Source organism: Calliphora vicina, chromosome 4, assembly GCF_958450345.1.
Source record: "Calliphora vicina chromosome 4, idCalVici1.1, whole genome shotgun sequence".
Classification (NCBI taxonomy): domain Eukaryota; kingdom Metazoa; phylum Arthropoda; class Insecta; order Diptera; family Calliphoridae; genus Calliphora; species Calliphora vicina.
The window spans coordinates 104,388,739-104,413,534 of NC_088783.1; the positions used below are offsets into that span (position 1 = coordinate 104,388,739).

Consider the following 24,796-nt stretch of genomic DNA (forward strand, 5'->3'; position numbering starts at 1 on the left):
TTAATATAGACAATATGGATATCTAATGATAGATAAAAAAAATATTTTTCAACCCGAATTTTTTTTTTAAATTAAAAAAATTATAAAATTTAAAAAAAAAAAAATTTTAAATTTAAAAAAACAAAAATTTTTTTTAAATATTTATAAAATTTAAAAAAAAAATTTTAAAATTCGAAAAAAAATTTTTCTAAAGAATGACAAAAAACAACTTTGGAAAAAAGAAATAAATTTTGTTTACCTAAAAATATTTAAAATTTGTATTTTATTTGGATTTTGAAGGTCTTATATATGACATTGCAAAGGTCTTTGAAATGTCTATCATTAGATATCCATATTGTCTATATTAATGACTTAGTAATCCAGATATAGGTCAAAAATCTAAGTTGTCCAGTTTTTTTTCCTTATATTTCAGATATTTGTGGACCGATTTTAAATAGCAACCGAGCCGGAGATATTGAGGTATGAATCGTGTATGTAAGTGTATGTATAAGGATCCAGAATATATATACTTTTTAGGGTCGGAAATGAAAAATAAAGAAATTACAAACGGAATGACAAACTCATAATCTTCTCACGAAGGTGAAGGGTATAAAAAGAAATTAACTTTTCAAACCATTAGATTCAAATTTGTTCCCCCAATGTACTTACATCTAATGTTAACTAACCCATACAATTTGTAAAACGACTACCTCAACAACAGTCTACAGCTCCATAAACAAACAACACGCAACATGATCCTTTTTATAGTTTTATTTTTTTTAAGAACAAAGCTATAGAAAAATATAAATTGTATGTCTGTGTTTCCACGCCCTCGTTCCTAACTTACATAAAATAAATATGTACTTACATTTGTTTTCTGTTTACACTATATAAATAACTATTTATTTTTACATTCATATGCGAATATATACGAGTATAAACTTATGTAATACAATCCATTACATATGTATAAATCCCAGCAGTACTGGGTGAATGCTCCGAACTAATGATTTATGGTGACCACTACTTGGAACTATTTATTTCAACATGATATTTTCCTAATTATGGGGTCAATTGACCCTACATAGATTACAAAGAGACTGTCTAATAGCTGGCCCGTAGTAGTCAATGATTTGGATTCACATACCAGCTACATACTAGCTACCTAACTGGCTATTTTAACATGTACGAGTGCTAAGCGGAAGCTAATTGACCTCAAATAGTTTAAAAAGACTATTTGACAGTCAAATAACCGGTTACTAGTAAACAAACCTTCTTCCAACTACTCTCCAATAGATTACTTCTGGTGGGTAAAATAACTATTTTCTAAAGTGCAGTGCGAAAAAAACCTTTAAAGTGACTACAATCTACATTACTTAGAGACACTTAAGTGACAATTGACTTCACGCTAGATTACCTGGGATGGAAATATACTTAATCAAAAAGAAAATAAACTGTATGAGAATTATATCAACTCAATTTGTATAAAAACACTTTTGTCTATCAAGCAGTCAATTGTCACTCAAGTCTCTCTATGTCACTTTAAACGTTTTTTTGTACTGTACTCACAAATAAGTGCAGTACAAAATAAACATTTAAAGTGACTACATTCTAGTTTACTTAGAGACACTTAAGTGGTAATTAACTTCACGCTATATTACCTGGGATGTATAAAGTAACCAGCCTACACTAGTCAAATTACCCAAAATATATAAATAAGAGACAAGCAAGTGAATAGACATAAGTGACATTTACTGTCTATAAGGGATAAATTGACTACTTGTAAAACTGCTGGGCTATAATAAGGAAAACCAAATATGTAAATTTATGTAAAAAAGTTGTTACCAACCATGAGACAACTATCATCTATTCAACATGTGTTTCTTGTTAGTTTTCCAAGGGAAATTCTTTTGAAAACTGATGAGTTAACTACGATACAGTGCAGTGAATGTTATTGTCCGAAGTATTTGTTTATCATGGGAATCGCAAGAAGACTTCCTAATCTAAACAGATTGTAGCTGAACGTTTTTGGGAATTTTTTGTTTTTGAACTTAAATGAAATGAATCAGCTAAATTCAAAAATATGCTAGTCATAGATGTGGTCCGCGATTACCACTAAAATTCTTTGATCCTCAACAATGAGAGTAACAGGACTGTTGTGGAATTTAGTATTAAATTTATTGGATGTATCAAATACCTATTCCATATATACTATTATTCAAAATGTGTAATGATGGTCGTAAACTAACAGTTAACTAACTAATAAGGACAGAAGCACATGTTCGAGAAAGCTAGATTTGAACAGTTCTTCAGACTAAGAAATGCTGAAGATATTTATAATGCTGAAAATCATTCTAACCGAGGAGACTGTTGACAGCTTTTAGTAGTATAGTCCAACAAACCTGAATAGTTAACTCACAAAACCTAACTGAACTTGGAATTGGAAACCTTCACTTCCAAGTTCAGTTAGGTTGGAAGCGGAAGGATTATTGCCAGCAGCAAAAACAGAGTTGAGTCTAAATCCTATTTAATTGAAGGCTTGGTTATAGGGCCCATACATAACACCATAATGATTGTGCAATCAAATGATTGTGCCAGCTGATTGATCGTGCATGAGCGTATGGTGTGATTGTACCAGCTGCTGGTGCTTTATCAAAAATAGTTTGATATTTTTTGATTGAACCAGCATGATTGAATCGTGTGTTGTAAAATTAGATCATAAAATTTAAATCAAGAGTCAAGACATAAACATTAAAAAATAAAAAAAAATAAATATGAATGTCAAAGAACAAAATATTTTGGGGAGAATTTTTCGAAGTTTATAAAACAATGCCTTGCATATGAATTAAAAAACCAATGCTACAATAAAATGGTAGAAAGAGGTGTGCCAAGAGCAAGAATAGTAAAAAAAATCAACGTTTTTCGAATACTGCAGGAACATATGATGTTTTGGAGTCTTCGTTGTGGTATTACGATAAACTCCATTTTTGGAAGATCAGGAATGTTCCAGAGAAGAAAAATGTACCATCTTCTTTTAGAAGTTTAGTGTGTCCTAGTTCTCCTTTATTTTCTAGCATTTTCTTCATGCAAACACGTTTTTGTTTTGATCATTTTTCGTTTTTGTTTATCATTATTCATTACAAACTTTTCCGCACAATTTTTGGTAAAAAATTAATTTTGTACCAGCATGCTGGAGTAATGTGTACTTCTAGCTTAATTGCACAATCACTTCATTGCTCAATAATGATGGTGTTGTGTATGGGCCCTATTAGTTGCTATGCTGGATGTTGTTAGTCTGAACTTGTATATTATAAAATTTCCTTTCAATTAAATTGAAAAAAAAATATCCCTTACGTTAAAGACTAAGACAATCCGAGCCCTTTAACAGTTAGCGAAGACAGATCTAAGTCTAAATCCAACCTAATTGGTGACGGAATGAAATATTTGATCGTTTTTATACCCTACACCTTCGTGAGAAGGGTATACATAAGTTTGTCATTCCGTTTGTAATTTCTACATTTTTCATTTCAGACCCTATAAAGTATATATATTCTGGATCCTTATAGATAGTGGAGTCGATTAAGCCATATCCGTCCGTCTGTTGAATTCAATTTTCTGAAGACCCCAGATATCTTCGGGACCCAAATCTTTTATAATTTTGTCAGACTTACTTTCGAGAAGTTTCCTATTTAAAATCAGCAAAATCGGTCCACAAATGGCTGAAATATGAGGAAAAAATCAGGACAACCTGGATTTTTACCAAAAAAAAATTAAATTAAAAAAAAAAAAAAATTTAAATTTAAATTTAAAAAAAAAATTTAAATTTAAACAAGTAAGAGTACTATATTCGGCCGTGCCGAATCTTAAATACCCTCCACCTAAATATGATGGTATAAAAGCTGAAATAATATAACAATTGTTAGAAAGACTAGTTTACGCAGAAGATATTTTATTTCAAATGTACAAAAAATTATATTTAATTCAGCAATTTATAACTGAAATTCCTATTAGAACGTTTGACACAGTTAATTATTGTCTTTTAATTGAGAAATTGTCGTCTAAATTTAATTGTTCTAAATCTTCGTGTAAATTATTATTTTCTTACATAGGTAACCGTAAACAGTTTGTTGGAACTGGGTTAAACGATCTACAATATCTGAGTGTCAAAGTGGCGCACAGTGGTATGAGAAAAAAAGAGGGAAATAAATCTGTAACTTCTAAACCCTTAGTCCGATTTTAATGAAATTTCACATGCGCAAAGGGGAAGTGTTGTCGAGTTTAAGTCTGGACCTCATGAAATGAAATTTAACAATTTATATACTTAATAATTAGTTAATACGTTTGGATCAACATTTTTCCCTTTTAACCTCAAGTGAAGAAACAGAGTATAAAAAAAGGGTTTACAAATATATTTAGACAAATTTCAAAATATTTGGTTGTGGGACTTTTGCGGGAGCTATGACCTATTATGATTCGATTGTCATAAAATATTTTTACGTGATTTTTATGTATTTATATGAGAGCTGTGGCCAATTATGGACCAATATTCACAAAATTCAGTATTATGATTTTTGAATACAAATTACTGATCTGTGTACAATTTTGGTTAAATATATGGATGCTATGACCTATTATGATCCTAAGTATTTAAGGGCTTTTTTTGTAGAATTTCATTTAAAAAATCTTGTAGTACGATTCTTGGATACAAATTACTGATCGGTGTAAAATTTTGGTTGAGTGTAGATTTTTATGGATATTTGTGCAGGGTAATGTGTTTTCCTGAAGTAGTTCTTATATGGAGGTTATGACCAATTATGGGCCTATCATCATAAAATTTGGTACATCGATTTTTGTATATATTGAATAAATTTGTTTTGAATTTCAACCTGATAACTATATTTGTAAGAAATTTGTGAGGATATTAGTGATTTTCGGGAGTGGACCTTATATGGGAGCTATGGTTAAATATGGACCGATATTCACAAAATTCAGAAGTATGATTACTGGATACAAATTACTGGATCTGTGCGTAATTTCATTTTGATATCGATATGTTTTTAATACTTTTTAAGGTTAATATCTTTTTTCGGAGATGGGCCTTATAGGGGAGCTATGACCAATTATCGGCCAATCTGCATAAAATTTGGAACAGTGATATCTATATATTTGAGTATAATTTGTGTGGAATTTTAGCATGATAAATGTATTTATAAGAGATTTATGAGTACTTAACTGATTTTTGGTAGTGGACCTTATATGGGGGCTATGGTCAAATATTGACCGATATTCACAAAATCCAGTAGTATGATTTCTAAATATAAACTATGGATGTGTGTGAAATTTTGTTTTGATATTGATATTTTTTAGATATTTATGTAGGTTATTGTGTTTTTCGGAAGTGGTCTTTATATGGGAGCTATAACCAATTATCGGCCGATCTTCATAGAATTAGGTACAGCGATTTTGGGATATATGGGGATTATTCATGTCGAATTTCAACTTGATAGCGATATTTATAAGACATTTATGCTTATTTAAGAGATTTTCGGAAGTGTACTTTATATGGGGGCTATGGTCAAATATGGGCCGATCCACGAAAAATTTAGTAATATAATTTCTTTTACCACGAAACTTATTTTTGCTGAATTTCATGTGGATATTCCTATTTTGTAGGCATTTATAGACCATAGAACCATATTTCGGGAAGAAATTTGTATGGGGGCTAGGAGAAATCATTGACCGATTCTTATAATTTTCACCGGAGTTACTCCTTCTATCATAAAAGTAACGAGTGCAAAATTTTATGATATTAGCTGCAATATATTTACAAAAAATGTCCAAAAATATGTGAAAATTATCAATTTTTTTTTGAGGTTGTCCCACATTTTCATTCATAACTTTGGTTCCACTGTACCGATTTCGCTGATTTTCAATACCAAACTGCTTAGGACAATAATAAACATATTTCTTGCAACTCTACTAAGTTTGTTTGCGTATTTTGGACGTGAGCGTGTTTTACACAGACGGACAGACAGACGGACATGGCTCAATCGACTTAGAATTTCATAAGGATCAATAATATATATACTTTGTTGGGTCTCAGATGAATATTTCTCAATGTTACACGCGGAATGACAAACTTATATATACCCTCATTCACCACTTATGGTGGTGGAGGGTATAAAAATAAAATTTTAAAATAACAATTTGAAAAAAAAAAATTTCCACAAAATTAAAAAAAAACACTTTGGAAAAAAAAATGTATTTTGAAGTATAATTTGGTGAAGGATATATAAAATTCGGCACAGGCGAATATAGCTCTCTTACTTGTTTTAATTATTATTGTTAACTGAATCCTTGGAAACATCAAAAGTAGGGGCTGGTCCAAGGTCCATTCATAACGTCTATGCAACAATACAAAAACAAACAAAAAAAACAGGCATTTTGATTGTTGGCTGGCTACAATACTAAGCCAAACGTACATATTGTTACGAAGTTGCATTAACGATTTGAACTTAACAGTCTGTAACGGCTGCTTCCAACATTTATCAACTTCTACTTATCAACAATGTTGATTAAACGCTGCTATTAACATTGTTTATGGGTATGGAAACATTAACTGTTAAAGCTGCTAATATTAATATTAAAGCTGCTAAAATCTCTAGTAATAGAGCATTCTAGTTTTTAGTAAAAACAAAAAAACAATTATTTGATTAGTTGCACAGACCTTGTCTAAATCTGTTTTCGGTAACCAAGAATTGCCAGAAATCTTGTTTATATTTTTGCAGTTGTCTCCATAAAATTAGCGTGAGCAGATGGGTCTGTGGTCGCAACATTCCTATTAATGAAATAAAGAGGTATTGATTTGGCCTTTCTGAGTTCCAGCAAGTTTTATATGGGCAATTCCATATCATCGTACGTAACATTTATACGCCTATAGAGTGGAATAGATTTTGCAAAAATAAGAGTATCTGAAAAATAATTCGGTCTTTATATTCCATTCAGATGGTACTATATTTAAAAAAAACAAGTAAGAGAGCTATATTCGGCTGTGCCGAATCTTATATACCTTCACTAAATTATACTTAAAAATATATATTTTTTTTTAATATTTTTATTTAAACAAAATCAAAATGTTTTTTTTAATGTTTTAACATTTTTTTAAAAAAATTTTTTTTTTTCAAATTGTTTTTTAATTTTTTTTAAAAAAAGTTTTTTCAAAATTTTTTTTTTTAAATTTCTTTAATTAATTTTTTTGGAAAACGAATTTATGACAAAAAAAAAATTTTTGATGAAAAAAAAAAATCGGGTTAAAAAATATTTTTTTCCGATTTTGACCCATTGTATGTCCAACTTACTATGGTCTTATATACGTCGTTGCAAAGGTCTTTGAAATATCTATCATTAGATATCCATATTGTCTATATTAATGACTTAGTAATCCAGATATAGATAAAAAATAGGTCAAAAATCGAGGTTGTCCTAGTTTTTTCCTTATATCTCAGCCTTTTGTGGACCGATTTTCTCGATTTTAAATAGTGACCGAGCCGGAAGAATTTCGGAAATATTGATGTATGAATCGTGTTTTTTCCTTATATCTCAGCCTTTGGTTAACCGTTTTTCTCGATTTTAAATAGCGACCGAGCCGGAAGAATTTCGGAAATATTGATGTATGAATCGTGTATGTAAGTTATTTGGGGGATTCGGAAAGATGATTTCAACACACAGACGGACATGGCTATATCGATTCCGCTATCTATAACGACCCAGAATATATATACTTTATGGGGTCGCAAATGAAAATGTGGAAATTACAAACAGAATGACAAACTTATATATACCCTTGCCACTCATGGTGAAGGGTATAATAATAAGTTCTTTCGAAACATTGTTGTCCAAAATATCGAGTGAAATAAGGGTATATCGAACGTGACATAAAACAGAAGTATGTTTGAGGTATGTTTTCTTTTAATTTCTTAAACTAAACCAAATATTTTTCCTTTACTATCCATCATATTTAAATAAAAACAATTTTTGGATGCTTTTATAATAAATAAAATTTAATATCGTACGTGACATACCGTACATGACAGATTTTTCTCTTATAGTAAAACAATATATATTCTGTAAATAGATGTACACAAAAACTAAAAACATAAATAAAAAAATATATTCGGTTTCAATAAACAATTTGATAATAGCAAAAAACAATCAGAGACAAAAGTTTCAAGGGTTTTTTTCCAGTCGTATGACAACCACGATCTATTGGAATTACGCATATGTATTCCGAAATATATATGACTTCAGTTCCTCAATTTTCTAGGTAATGACCATTAAAGCTTTTAAAAATACAAAAACTAAATCATTAGTTATTATTTAAATAGTATACAAATTAAAATTTCACAAAATTCTTTTGATTTACCGTTGCAATCTAAATTATATAGCAAATATTCTCATTAGGGTTAAAATAAAAAAGACTCTTGAAATATTTCTTATTTTTTTTTGTTTTGTTATATAGAAAATATATTTATATTTCTTTTATTTTTTTTTTGTCCCTATTGTAAATAGTTTTGAAGAGTTTTTCTTTTGTTATTCTCTGAGTTACATCAGCAAACTATCCATAAAATATGTATCTATGTATACTATTGTATGTAATAAATGTATCTGAATAGTTATATCCACTTACAAGTACTTTTACATAGTTCTTAGTTTTATTTTATTTTTTGTTTGTATTTATTTACAAAGGTATGTAAATGAGTGCTGCAAATTTAAAAAAAAAAACAAAGCAAATTGCAACTGACAGTTTTTGAGATTTGCTGCTGTTGGTTTGTAATATGCAATTAAACAATGGCACTATACAATAATGTAGATCAATAGAATTGGAATTGAGTTAAAAGGAATATTCAGAGAATTTCATAATTATACCCATCATCTTAGTGAGAAGGGTATATATAAGTTTGTCATTCCGTTTATAATTTCCACAATATAATTTTCCGACCCTATAAACTATATATATTGTGGAGTCGATTAAGCCATGTCCGTCTGTCTGTCTGTTAAAATCAATTTTCTGAAGACCCCAATTATCTTCGGGATCCAAATCTTCAAAATTCTGTTAGACATGCTTTCGAGAAGTTTCCTATTTAAAATCATCAAAATCGGTCCACAAATGGCTGAGATATGAGGACAAAACCAGGACAACCTAGATTGTTTACCTATATCTGGATTACTAAGTCATTAATTTTTTTTTTTTTTTTTAAAAACAAACACAAACTGCGAAGCGTTTTGCTTGTCTGCAGAAACACCCAGAGTCTCTGGCAGGAATCGAACACGCAACCCTTGGATTGATAGTCTAGTACACTATCGTCTAGTCTATCGGGGCACCCGATAGACAATATGGATATCTAATGATAGATATTTCAAAGACCTTTGCAACGACGTATATAAGACCATAGTAAGTTGGACCTACAAAAATTTAAAATAAGAATTCGAAATTTTTTTTTCCAAAAAATTAAAAAAACAACTTTGGAAAAAAAACATACATTTTGTTTACCTAAAAATATTTAAAATTTGTATTTTGAAGTATAATTTGGTGAAGGGTATATAAGATTCGGCATAGCCGAATATAGCAGTGATCCAGGCAGTGAAGTCAGTGGAGATCCAGGCAGTGACGACATACAACTCCAAATGGAAATTTATAGTTTTTATATTTATTTTATATTTATGTTTTATATGTATTGTATTGTATTGTATTAAAAAAATGTAAAAAATAAAGAAATTGTTATTTATATTAATTACCAAAAAAATAGAAAGGAAAAATTGTCAGGTGTCAAATCGTACACAAACGGTATCAAGTCGATAATTTTTGGTGTCAAATTGACAACGATCTGGTGTCAAATCGTGCACAAACGGTGACAAATTGTCAACGGTCTGTTATAAAATCGTACACGAACGTTGTCTAATCGACAACGGATGGTGTCAAATCGGCTACGGAATGGTGTAATTTTTTCGTTGTCAAATTGACACCGTTCGTTTACAATTTGTACACATACGGGGTTGATACACTATTGACACCGAATGGTGTCAAATTGTACACCGATGTGTTCATTTTTTCGCTGGGTGTAGCTATTTTTAAAGCCAACTGCCACGGTGGTTAGTAAACTAACCACTTCACTCTACAAAAAACCAAGGAATGTGGTGTTTTTTCATGTTATGATTTATTTTTTTTTTACTTTTTATAATAAACTAACCTTGATTAAAGTAAAAATGTAATTGTTTTGATTTTAAACTTATACACAAAAAAGCGTGGCTGAAAGACTTAACAAATCCTTCTGAGTTTAAATTTTTCTCATTTTACCATAAACTTAACAAATTCTTTATTAAATTTGATTTATTGCCTGATGCTAGGACATTGTTACTATCCACGTGTAAAAACTATTTTAACTTTATCTTTAAAATAGTATATTTTTTATACATGTTTAAATAAATCCATAAATTATAATTTTTTCATCATATATGTAGTTTAAAAATTTCTTCAAAAAACTTTGCATGCCGGAAAAACATTTACCTTTTGCAAGAATGAATCGCATGAAAAAGACCACCTCAACTAAATGATAATGACTTTGAAAAACGTAAAACCTTAATAGGGATACATATTTTACTTAAGTAAATTGTTATTATATACTAATTTCCGAGTGTACTAAGTAATTTGATAGTTTTTGTAAATGCAGGGCAACCAAGAAACTTTTGTACAGATTGAGACAATTGAACTCTTATAGGAATTAATTTGATAACATGTTGACATCGTATGAAATAACGAATTCAAACAACATCCGCATGAGAGAGTAATCGTTTGACATCATTATTTCGGGTTGAAAAAATATCAATTTTGAATGCAATCATATAGTTATATATTCATTACCCCCTGTCTATACTACGTTTGTTGTCAAGACAAAATTGTCTAAGCAAAAGCACTAACAATTTTGTCATAACGAAGCAATAACACTAATAAATGGTGGCTATACCTATCAATTTGTTATCTTGATAACCATTTTAACATTTATCATGACACAAATGTATCAAGTATAGACATAGGGTTATGGATTGCAAAAACTTGTCCAGTATTTAATTGCAAGTTATCCTCGGTTTGTTTGTTGAGAATTACATGAATCAAATTAATGTATTAAATCCAAATCCATACTCAAACTATATTTAAGTCTGAAATCTAGAGCATTTCCAGTACAACCTTCAACATTTTTAGAAATGAATTATATTCATATCCAGCAAATCTTTAACAAAACTTCAAACCCAAATATCCAAAAATTAATTTTACTCCAATTCAAATGTGGAATCTAGAGACTAGGGGATGGAAGATGTAGTCGGCAGGAATCTACAGTAGAAACACTTCTTGAATCGATTATTAATTTCACGAACTATATTAGCAACATGCTGCAAGAAAAGCTTAAAGCGTATGAACTAGAATAACCCAAACCTCAGGGACTGGAAGCTATAGTAACTCATGTGCACTTGATTAATCGTTCCACAAAATCTATTAATAATATAGAGCTTGAAATGCCTGAAGGTCATGAAGTGTTTCAAAATGTGTTTCTGGAATGTAGGCGTCATTCACCAACATAAAAACTAACGCAAATATATATACGAAATCAGCAAATCGATGTGATGCTGATATCCGAAACACACTTTAACAGAACGCAGACTTCAAGTTTTAAAGTTTATCTATTATAAATGATAATTTAAATAAAAACTCGAATTAAACACTACTTAATGTGTGATCTTTATGAAAATTGTATTGTTACGAAATTATGCTTGAAGGCTGATTTAAAAGTAACAAGGGCTGATTCAAATAACAGTGCTGTAATAGCAAACTGTAACATATCTATGGGCATTATTAAATAAAAGCTTTCAGTTGATTTGATCGTAAGTTGGAAACGCTGTATTCGAATTCGAATATTCAGTTAAAGAACATTGTAGAAAGTACACCACAGATGGCGTATGTATTAGTAAGATCTAGAATATTCGAAACGTAAAAAAAACGTTTAAAAAGGTTAAAACGTAACAGTATTTATGCTACTGCTACTTACATATATCTGCCTTGAAGATTTTTATCTAAACTTAATAATTTCATCGATATATTTATTCAATACCACAGATTCAAATCCAATATCATAGGGCATACCAAGGGAGTGTGAACATCCCTTTGCGCGAGAGTTACGTCTAGGGACGATCCGTTGGTTGTGCATTCATCAGATACTTCATTTCCCCGGATGCCCTCATGTCCTGGAACTAATATCAACTCGACGTGATATTGTGTCAGTTGTGCAAGTGATTTGATACAATTGAGAAGACATTTCGACCTAATAACGTTGGAGTTAAGAGCCTTGATTGATGCAAGGCTGTCCAAGTAGATATGTATAGTCGAATTTTCGAGATTATGTTCCTGGATTCTTCTCGCGTCTGTATCGGTGGCATAGATTTCTGGCTGGAAAACCGTGCCAGTGCATCTGAAAAAAATTCCAGAGCCCGAGCCCGAGCATCTTTCTGTCTTTGAACCATCAGTGCAGATTAAGATCATGTCGTCCCTTAGTACAGAGTTTGAGGCCCAATCATGCCTTGTCGGTATGGTTTACGTGGTAGTTCACTACGTGCGAACAATCAAGTAGAGTCGAAGGGACCCCGTTTATACCTTGTCGGTATACTGAACCTAAATGTTCTATCAAAAGTCGGTGTAGGTACTAAGTAGTTCATTTCTTGCCCCATGATTGGCCTGCCTATCTTTTGTAGGATGGTGCCGTGACCAATAGGATCATGCTTCAGTCCGCTCGACTGTTTAAGTCGTACATCAGATTTGGCAGAAATGCATTTAGCATCATCTCTAGACTGGCATGAGGAGTGGAATTTATAGAGCCAGTAATTGCAAGACATGATAGTCTTTGTACCTTGTTTAGAATAGAAAGGTGAGTCTTAATGTCCACCGCTCTCCATCAAACAAGAGCCCCATAGGTCAAAATTGGTCTTATGACCGCGGTGTACATCCAGACATGATAGTCTTTGTACCTTGTTTAGAATAGAAAGGTGAGTCGTAAAGTCCACCGCTCTCCACCAAACAAGAGCCCCATAGGTCAAAATAGGTCTTATGACCGCGGTGTACATCCAGTGTGCAATATATGGTTTAAGACCCCATCACTTCCCAAAGGATTTCTTACATATATAGAAGACACATAATGCCTTCTTCATTCGACTCTCAGCATTACGTTTCCATGAGAGCTTTGATGAAGGGGTAGATTTGTCTAAAATTCATCCTTGATAGCTCATCCAAGCATTATGACAGTTTCTACAGTAGTCGTTGTACCGTAGGCCCAGCCTTATAGCATGTATCCAAATTATACAGTGTTCTGTAATAATGGAGACTATTAGCCTTATTTGCTCTTGACGGAATTCCATACGTAGATTCGTCCTACTGGCATCATATGTATACGGGGAAAGTCGACCTCGTTGTAACATAGGAATGTTCATTGGTCCACCTATTTTGTGCAGTCTCATATAGTTTCTTGAATGATGAAAGTAGATTAAAACTTTCGCTTAATAAGGCTTATTCCTTATGACGTTGAAACGTAGGAAAGTTGAATGATTAAACAATTATCTGGACCCAACTTAGCAATCGGAGAGTTAAGCCACTATGGCTAGCCACAAAAACTGATTTGGGAAAGAAATGATACTGAATAAGGAAAGATTAACACATGAAATGAAAGAATTAAGTAGTATAGTATTTTAGAGCAGCTGAACTCCTATGTTTTGAGATTAGAGACACCTGGTATTGATAAAATCAGTAACAAGGTGCTCGAGAACTAATAACAATATGTTTTTTATTTCATTATCCTCTAGAATGGAAGGTTTCACTCGTGACTGTGGTACGAGGCCGGATAAATAAGTCCGTGACTTTTAGAATGAAAAACAGTTCTTTTTGCAAAACTAAAATTTATTTTTCAACATAATCTCCTTTTAACTCAATACACTTAGTCCAACGTTTCTCCAGTTTTTGTATCCCTTCCAAAAAATAGGACTTTTTGAGGTCCGTAATATAGGCATTTTTTCGTCAATAATTTCATAGTTGGAGCTGAATATATAATATAATATAATATATCAAAGCTATTTGAACAAGTTGTACCCGATTTTAATTGTTAGCAGAGATCAACAAAGTAACACAGGATTTAGACCAGTGAAAGGCACTCATAACCACCAGTGGTCGGAATTCAGCTATGGGGCACGGTATCAGCTGAATCAAATTTAGACAGATTTCAAAGAGTGTTTTTGAACTTCCGAATTTGGTAATTTTTGTTTCTTTGGAAGTTGTTTTTTGATGAGCTCTTCTTATAATGCCCTAAAGAGAATCATGTCCCACATAGATTCAAACTGACAAAAAACGTCATTTAACTTTAACAAATCTTAGGCGGAATTACCGCATTCGTGTTCGATATCGAAATTATAATAAAGTGTACTAAATTTCTTGTTCGATATCGAATGTCATGATCTCAAAAAATATCGAATGCGGTAGTTCGGCCCCTGATTAACAGATTTCTATAATTGCGTATAGAAATCTGAATTGTCACCTGACATTTTACATTATTTTATACTTATTAATACCATAATCTCAAATAAGATAAATACGATCAATTTCACTCGATATCATAGGCTGTGGTTCGGCAGCTGATAAACATTTCTAGAATTACGTAACTGCAAAACAGAGAATGGATTACCAACTGCCATTTTAAATTATTTAAACCGCTTTAATACCGAATGGATGGATTAAGTATCAACATAAGGAACGTTAATATGTAGTTACAATATATTCAATTATATTTAATCAATTGTGCATAAAAAGTAAGAAATTTAACCTAGTATTACACATAAAGAAACATTTTCAATAAATTTGTTTTAATATTGGTGGCCCTGGTAATAAATATTTCATAGATTCTTCTTAAAATATAAATAAATATTTTCAAATACATAACAGTCAGTAACAAATAATAATAAGAGTGAGAAAAACTTACCATCTTCAGAGGGTTGACAAGAATCATCGAATACTTCTTGACATATAACCGAAGTTGAAGGAGAAGCACTACCCAAACGACTTGATGAAGATGTTGAAGAGGATGATGTGGCCATATTGGTTTAATAAAGTTTACTTCAATGTATTTTTAGATGAGTGGGATTTATTTTGCAAATATTTTTTTTATTTTTTTTTCTTTGTTTTTCTATGATTAATTTTAAAGCATTTTATTACTTAGAATTGTAAAAAGTTTTCTTTTTGTTTTTGGTTTATTTTTACCGTAATTCGCACACACACACATACACACACTTATGAGTAGACTAAGTTGATTTAAAATGGTTGCAGAGAAAAAATTGATTTTCCCTTATTCTTGCTTTATTTTTGTATTTCTATTTTTTTTTGTTTGTATTATTTTTTGTGTATTTTCTTTTTTATTTTCTTTTCAAATTTCCTTTTTTATTTTTGTGCAATGTTGACCTAAAAATAACAACAACAAAATATTCGTATGAAAATAATTACGACAACGACTGCCATGATGATGATGATGATGAGAAGAGGAAGAGAAGAGTCAAAAACAGTAGAGAATATCTAACGGTATTTTCAATACAACTCATATGAAATTGTGGTGTATGCTGCACACAAACAACTACACACATTCATACATACAACAACAACAAAGAGAAATATTAGAAGAATAACAAAAAAAACAGGAATGAAAATAATATGATTTTATAGAAATATACAAGAACAACAAACAACTGGCAGCCAGCAGCAGCGCAAAAAAAAGCAATATTTTTTCGAAGTTATCAAAAAGGATACGACGAAAAGCTTTGCTAATGTAATGTATGTACCCGCATGTATTTACAGTGGGATGGGAGCAGGTTTTTGCTGTTAAGTATTTTTCTATCAAATGACACCCGTCCTTTTTGGATACAAACTGCAATCAATCTTTTATGATTTATTAAAATAAATATAATTTTTTTTAATTTAAAAACAATCGTGTAATATTTAAAGTTCAAGATTATTTTAAGGACATTTGCAAAAAAAAAATTTCGTGTTTTATGTTTTTACTCTTATAAATTGTACGTCATTATGCAAAGGCAATCTGAGAAGTTATTTCCAGGATTCAAACAACACGTGCAAATGATGAAATTGTTTTATCGAAAATCATCTTCAGCGATGAGACCCATTTTTTGATTAGGGTTCTATATCTGAAACAAAAAGTCGACTTTTCGACTTTTTCTCTTTTTAAAAAGTCGACTTTTCGAAAGTTCGACTTTTTAGTTATTATTTACATATATTAGCATACAGTACAAAAAATACAAGTGTACCAAATTGCAATAGTTTTAGTATAATGTTGCAATTAAATATTTTTTTTAACAATCTAAAAAGTCGACTTTTATCGACTTTTCGACTTTTATCGACTATTTTCGATTCCAATCGACTATTCGACTTTTGAGAAAACATAATCGATTGTTCGACTTTTTTCCGACCAAAAAGTCGATTTCGACTTTTCGATTTTATTCAGGAAAAAGTCGATTAATCGAACAATCGACTTATAGAACCCTACTCCACATGAGATCCCTGAGTGCGGAGTCCAATGAATCCTGCGGTGGACATTTCCACGATGTAATATTCCATACATAATGGCATCTATAGGCATTTGAAACGAATAACAAAATGGAAGTGCACATTTCACTATATACGAATAAGGGATTATAATTACGATGGTTAATGTCTTCAGATCAAATTGTGCCATTCGATTACCTATCCATTCGAACAAACTTTAATAATCCAAAATGCGAGTGCAAATTTCACTATATATAATATGGGATTATTATTACGGTAGTTGATATCCAATTGACTTCTTTTTGTATTTATTCTTCAAAATGAGATGAAACAAATCAAGTCAACTTATAGGTAATTCTGAATAAAGCTCTGGAAATAGGTATATGAATGACAAGTCCAATTTATATATATATTTTCCCATAGTTCCCTTTAGGAGCATAGGGCCTCAACAAAGGTTTTCCATCTGGGTTTGTCTTCAGCAATATATTTGATTTCGTTCCAGGATACACCAGCCTCCGCTGCTTGCATTTACACTAGGATGGACGACCTCTCCTTTGGCTTCCTTGAAGTGTCCACTCGATACCTTGTCTTGTGGTTTGCGTAAGGTATGTCCAAGCCACGACCATTTACGTCATTTAAAGAATCGGTGTCTGCCGAGTCCGTTCCCACAACTCATTGTTTGTGATGATGTTAGGCCAGTATATTCGCCGAATTCTACGCAGACAACTATTCACAAAAGTTTGGATTGTTTGCAGTTCACGGTTGTATGGGTTCCACGTTTCACATTTTGGTATCTCTGGATATAGTTGTAGATTTCCAAACAGAAGAGAGCACGCCGAATACAAATTTCTGCACGGTATTAATCACATCATACATACAAAAATAAATAATTAGTTTTAGTCGTATTTCAGCTCTGTATGGAGAAAGACTTGCGCGTCAGAGCCATTTTTCGCGTCTCACTCACGCGTTAATGTTTGGCGTAAACTAACGGTACCGTTTTACGGTTTCTCGAAGTTTACTTTAGCCTCATGCTTTCGTTTTAGTTAACCTACAACTTATACTTTGATACATATGGTGGAGTACCTAACAAAATTCGATTTGGAAATTGGTGGGGCCATAAAAGTTCTAAGTTAGATGTTACATAAGCCATAAGTCGATTGGCAGTTTTTGGACGAGGCTCTTCTTAGGCTTACGCCGTAAATGAAGATGGTGGAGGCCATACAACTTAGAAGGAAGAAGAAGAAGCTCTTCTTAGGCGTATGCTGTAATTGGTGATGGTGTTAGGAATATATCAGTGGCAAATTATTATTCTGTTAAGTTAGCAACTTAAAACTTAACGAACAAATCAATTCGTCTGAATTCGCCGTATTTATACGCCTTGATCAATGAGTAAGGTTGTCATCCTATTTAATATTTATAAACCGACCATGCAGCCATATGCTCCAGGAGGTCGTCGTCCATGAATTACAACCGATCGTCAAAACCGATAAAAATTAACCCAATTAAGATATCAGGAGATTTCAATGAAGAACTTAGTGTTCCCACTGCTAGCTGCAGATTAATTGAATCATATTTGTTAGCCAGACGCATGCAAACCATTAATACCAAAATTCAACAAAAAGAAACGAATTGACTTTACAAAGCGTTTCCTTCATTGGTCAATTGAACAATGGGCTAAGGAGCAGTGAAGTAATGAAAGCAGATTAAATTTGTTCGGCTCCGGCGGCTTAGATTCTGTTCAACGGCCACCAAATCAGAAATATTAGTTGCTACACAGAAAACAGATTAGATATAGAATATGAAGTCTACATAAACATTCATTATGTTGCTAGAATCGTAAAAATATATGAATATAATCGAATCATTCGATTAACAACTACTTTGTCTTTCACAACAAATCTGTTTTCTCTGTGCAGAAAACATATATAGAATTTTCCTTATAAAAAATGGACCTACCAACTAATCCTTTAAATGGACGGAAAGAAAACATGGTGCATGGGTTACAACTTTTCAAATCGAGAGGATTTTCCCAATAACTCACACTTAATAACACGTCAAGATTAGAAACCGATGATGAAATCAAAAAGAAACAGTTCTTGAACGTTGTTATAGCGTATAGCAGAGATTTCTGGAGTCATAAATGCACTGCGAATACCAAAGTAAGGTGCCTCTTGAACCCTAGTATGTTCTCTACTGAATAGAGAAGAATTGGGAATGAAAATTCGGCGTCAAAGTCGTGGAACGTTTAAATAGCGACTCTGTCACAGAGACCTGCGCCGAACGGCTGTAAGCCGGCTGAGCCGACCCGCCGATAAATTTTCAAAGTCGGCTGGAACATAGCCGCCGTTTATGATAAAAGTTCCTTAGTAATTTCATAAAATTTTCAGAATTTCACTTTTTCAATTTTAAATATTTTAGAATTTGAGTAGTTACTCTTTAGTCGGCTGACAGTCGAAGTGAAATAACAAAAAATCAATAGGAATGGAAACTATAAGTAGATATTTGAATCCACTAAACTAAGCCCCTAACAAAATGTTTCAATAGTTTCGGTGAACTTGACTTTTTGTACGATTTTGTACCATAAACAAGTAAGAGTGCTATTTTCGGCTGTGCCGAATCTTATATGCCCTTTACCAAATTATCATTCAAAATACAAATTTTAATATTTTTAGGTAAACAAAATTTTTTATTTTTTTCCTAAATTGTTTTTTTCCTTTTTTGGAAAAAAAAATTTGTTTGGTTAAAAAAATATTCGGTTTAAAAAATATTTTTTCCGATGTTGACCCATTGTAGGTCCAACTTACTATGGCCTTATATACGTCGTTGCAAAGGTCTTTGAAATATCTATCATTAGATATCCATATTGTCTATATTAATGACTTAGTAATCCAAAAATAGGTAAAAAAAATCGAGGTTGTCGATTTTGCTGATTTTAAATAGGAAACTTCTCGAAAGCATGCCTGACAGAATTATTGAATATTTAAATATCTGAGGTCTTCAGAAAATATATTTCAACAGACAGATAGGCGGACATGGCTTAATCGACTCCGCTATCTATAAGGATCCAGAATATATATACTTTATAGGGTCGGAAAATTATATTGTGGAAATTACAAACGGAATGACAAACTTATATATACCCTTCTCACGAAGGTGAATGGTATAATAATGGGAATGTCAACTATAAGTAGACGTGTGATTCCACTGAATCAAACCCATAATAAAATGCTTCAATCGTTCCGGTGAACTAGACCCTTTTAAGAGATGAATTATGATGGTACGAATTCAAACGATCTCAAACGCAATCGTGAATAAAAAAATTCAACAGCTAATATTAATGCATGATAGATAGACTTATTGCTTCTCGCTCATCCAAACACAAGCCAGAGGTCTTACACAGATGAGTTACGATGGTATACAACTCAAATGAAAGATTTTAGAAATATTTATTCCCAATCGTTCAGAGTTTTTGTGTCGTTTTGCAACCTTGTACCGAACATAAATCTTCCGTAATAACCCACAGCTTAAGAAGTAGAGATTTACCACAAATAATCAACATTGATGTCCTTAAAAAATCACGAAATAGGTTTCACTGATGTAGTCATCCTTAACATTTGTTTTACAGACAATTATTTTCTTCCTCCCACTGTGCAACGGGTGTAGAATTGTAAAATACTTGTGTGCGTGTGTACGTTGCTGTATGTATTTGTCTGTATGTAATAAGTATTAGAAAACACACAGCGCATTGACACCAGGATATAACACAACTACTGGTAAAAAACAGGCTACAAAGGATACAGATTTTTTCTTGTTTTTAGGAAAACTTTTTCTTTTTTTTTTTCATTTAATTTTAGAAAATTATTTCCAGTTAAGTTTTCATACGGTTTCTTTATTAAATTTGCAGTTTTTTTTTTGTATAAATTTAATTGATTATAATAATTTATTGGTGAAATTAATAGAATTTAAGGTTTTATTTAAACATTTTATTGATTTTTCCAAAAAAAATATTTCTTTTTGCTTATGACAAGTCAAAATAGTTTAATTTTCTTTAGGGTTTCTTTTAACCTTAACTTGGATGTTTAATATTTTTTTCCTTTAAAATAAACTTTTCTTAAAAAAAGAAATTTGTTTAAAATACATAATTAATTTCAATTTAATTATGCCTCACTTTTAATTTTATTATATATTTTTTCACTATGATGCATTTACTTTTGTTTTTTAATATTAATTTCCGACCAGCTGGTAGCTTTGCTAAAACCGTACTGATTTCATTTTGTGTAAGGCCTGTTTTGTTATACAGGACATTTATTATTTCGTCGTTTTCGTAATTGTGAGAAAGCTTTTTCCTGCATTGTCAGTTAGTTGTCAGTATGAAGAATAGAGCTAAAGCTTTAACGGAAGTAGTCAGATTTTCGAAAACATGTGTTTTTTGTTTATGCCTTATGATTACCTAATTTTTGTTTTTGTTTTGTTGTTTTCTTTTTCAGTTTCTCCATTAACTTAGCAACTGTTATGTGAATATACACAGACATTCAGACAATTACATATAATGAAGAATAGAATGAAAGATTTTTATTTAACACCCACACATCCGAAATCAACCCCCATTTACAAATAACGCCACAAATTGGGCAAGGGTTGTTTTAGTTGTTTCATTAAAATAATAATAATAATAATAACAATGTTGAAGCCTTTGAAAAGTAAACAAACTGTTTAACAATAATTTAATGTAATAGTTACATTGTTATAACTAATTACAACTTATTTGACCATCATTTTTTTTAATTACTTAAAATGACTCTGTCAATTTTTAGCGGTACAAAAATAACGAATTTAAATTATTCAAAAATATGGTAACATTTTATAGAAGAATAACAAACTGTTTTTTGTAATTGGTAGTACAAACAGTTTGGTTTGTTCCCATTGAATTATATTCGGCTGTGCCGAATCTTATATATCCTTCACAAAATTATACTTCAAAATACAAATTTTAAATATTTTTAGGTAAACAAAATTTTTTTTATTAAAGTAGTTCTTATCATTTTTTAGAAATTTTTTTTTTCAAATTGTAATTTTAATTTTTTTTAAAATTAAAAAAAAAAATTTTTGTTTAAAATTTTTTTTTTTTTGTAAAAAAAAAATTCTTTTTAAAAAATATTTTTTCCGATTTTGACCCATTGACATATATATGTCGTTGCAAAGTTCTTTGAAATATCTATCATTAGATATCCATATTGTCTATATTAATGAATTAGTAATCCAGATATAGGTCAAAAATCGAGGTTGTCCTGGTTTTTTCCTCTTATCTCAGCCATTTGTGGACCGATTTTGCTGATTTTAAATAGGAAACTTCTCGAAAGCATGCCTGACAGAATTATTGTAGATTTGGATCCCGAAGATATCTGGGGTCTTCAGAAAATTGATTTCAACAGAGAGACGACGGACATGGCTTAATCGACTCCGCTATCTATAAGGATCCAGAATATATGTATAACTTTATAGGGTCGGAAAATTTTATTGTGGAAATTACATACGGAATGACAAACTTATATGTATATACCCTTCTCACGAAGGTGAAGGGTATAAAAATGGGAAAAGGGAAAAAAACTCCCGGGGAATTTTTATTCATAATTGGGCTGATAGTACATAACCCACTGTCTATATTTTTATCACGGTAAACGTCGAAATGGTTATCATGTATAGCCTCCATTTATTAGTATTATTACTTCGTTACGGTAAAATTGTTAGTGCTTTTGCTTAGACAACTTTGTCTTGACAACAAATGTCATTTATTGTTATGATAAATATTTGTCAAGTATAGACAGTAGGGTTCCTAATTTCCCGGACTTTTTTCATTCCCGGGAGGAAATTAAAAAATCGTTTCATTCCCGGGAATTCCCGGGAATTTTTAAACACTAAATTAAACCTAAAAGCAGACAATTTTTTTTCGAATAAATTGACTTATAGTTTTACCAGGGTTTTAAAAGATGTATAAAATAACTGTATTTGGTTGTTGGTCCAGCCTTTATAAGGGTTTCTGATTTAATATTGACATTTGATCGGTATTGCCACAGACGTAGTTTTCATCAGTTTGAAATCAATAAATTCATTGTTTAATTAAAAAACTTAAGAATTTCGACCATGTTAAATCTACAAAACATGCGTAGTTACAGAAATTTTTCAAATCTGATTGTAGATAAAGAAATTTGAACCACTATTATTGTTATTATTTTCTCTAAATATGAATAATGATCATTGAATATCCCTAAAATATGTAGTTAATTCGTTTAAAAGCATAAACATTAAATTTGATTCATTCTTAATAACCAAATTTTTCTGCTGTGGCTTGAGTTGAGTGAACAAAATTCGGTTATTTCAATAGTAATACTTCTTTGCCATCTGACTATCTGTTGTTAGAACTGAAAAAATCTATCGATATAATAGAACAATTCAATTAGCAACAAATTTGGCCATCAAAACGTATCTGAATATAGTAACTTTTAGAAGAAAACTTATGAAGAAATTCCCGAAAATTCCCGACAAACATTTCCCGAAAATTAACAAAAAAATATTCCCGGGAATACCCGGGAAATTTTTCCCGAGTAGGAACCCTAATAGACAGGGATTAACAATTTATAATCAACAAATCATACTTCCATAATTATACACTTCACCTTCGTGAGAAGGGTATATATAAGTTTGTCATTCCGTTTGTAATTTCTACATTTTTCATTTCCGACCCTATAAAGTATATATTCTGGATCCTTATAGATAGCGGAGTCGATTAAGCCATGTCCGTCTGTCTGTTGAAATCAATTTTCTGAAGACCCCAGATATCTTCGGGATCCAAATCTTCAATAATTCTGTCAGACATGCTTTCGAGAAGTTTGCTATTTAAAATCAGCAAAATCGGTCCATAAATAACGGAGATATGAGCAAAAAACCTGGACAACCTCGATTTTTGACCTATTTTTGATCTATATCTGGATTACTAAGTCATTAATATAGACAATATGGATATCTAATGATAGATATTTCAAAGTCCATTGCAACGATGTAGATAAGGCTTACTATATATAGTAAGTTGGACCTACAATGGGTCAAAATCGGAAAAAATATTTTTTAACCCGAATTTTTTTTTCATCAAAAAATTTTTTTGTCATACATTTTTTTTCAAAAAAAAAAATTTAATAAAAAAATTTTTTAAAAAAATTTGGAAAAAACTTTTTTTAAAAAAAATTAAAAAACAATTTCAAAAAAAAAAATTAAAAAAAATTAAATTTTGTTTACTTAAAAATATTTAAAAAAATTTATTTTAAAGTATAATTTGGTAAAGGGTATATAAGATTCGGCACAGCCGAATATAGCTCTCTTACTTGTTTTATTTAAATATTACTGGCAATATTGCAAGCTCAAATTTGACATCTTAGAATAACTAGAATGGCGACCCACTCATTCACCCTCACAATCAGTAGATTTTTTTTGGTATTGAAAACATAAATGAAACCTGCCCAGCAGTTGTAGGAGAATATCCCCTACTAGGGATTTACCCTATTATTTAGGGTGACAACTAGTTACATAACTATCTACGTGACTAGTTATTTTAACACCTGCATTTTTGATTACAATGAAAGCTGCTCAGTGATTTAAAAACTTTTTTTTGGAAATAATTCGGTCTTGGGAACTATTGGAGATATTGTTACGAAATTTCACATGGTTTGAGCTGGGGTGTTTTTACGTTTGTTCAGCTTCTTAGCGCTAATGGGGGCAAGTACGTAGCCCCTCAAAGTTGGTCACCTCGGGTCAAAAATCCATTTATGATCCGAATGAACTGAAACTTTGAATATAAATAGTCCTTGAGAAGATCTACAAAAAATGCGCTTACAAGTGTAGGTTATTTCTATTAGTTGAAGAGATATTCAAGTTTATTGAATTATATTTTATATTTTGAATATATGTATATAAAAAAACTTACAAACTTGTCAAATGGGGCAAGGTTTGTGGAACTTCTGAGGAGTAAATAAAGGCTTTTTATATAAGTATTTGATATTGTTGAAAACATTATGACTTGAGGATTGATATTTTAGTAAAATTAAATAATTTTATAAAATGCTAGATTACATGGGATGTACTGCAAAGAGCACAAACATGTGAAATAAACCAAAATATATAAATTGGAGTCAG

At 31.1% G+C, this 24,796-nt stretch overlaps 1 protein-coding gene across 3 annotated transcripts in view; it reads right to left on the reverse strand.

The window, feature by feature from the left end:
• Cep164 (centrosomal protein 164) overlaps nucleotides 1-15,512 on the reverse strand; it is a 35,549-nt gene extending 20,037 nt beyond the window's left edge. For all 3 annotated transcript variants that reach the window (XM_065509730.1, XM_065509728.1, XM_065509727.1), the window contains exon 1: nucleotides 15,045-15,512. In XM_065509730.1, coding sequence (XP_065365802.1) covers nucleotides 15,045-15,159 — 115 coding nt within the window. In that variant the 5' untranslated portion in view covers nucleotides 15,160-15,512. The remainder of the gene's footprint in view (nucleotides 1-15,044) is intronic.
• Between the last annotated feature and the right edge of the window lie 9,284 nt (nucleotides 15,513-24,796).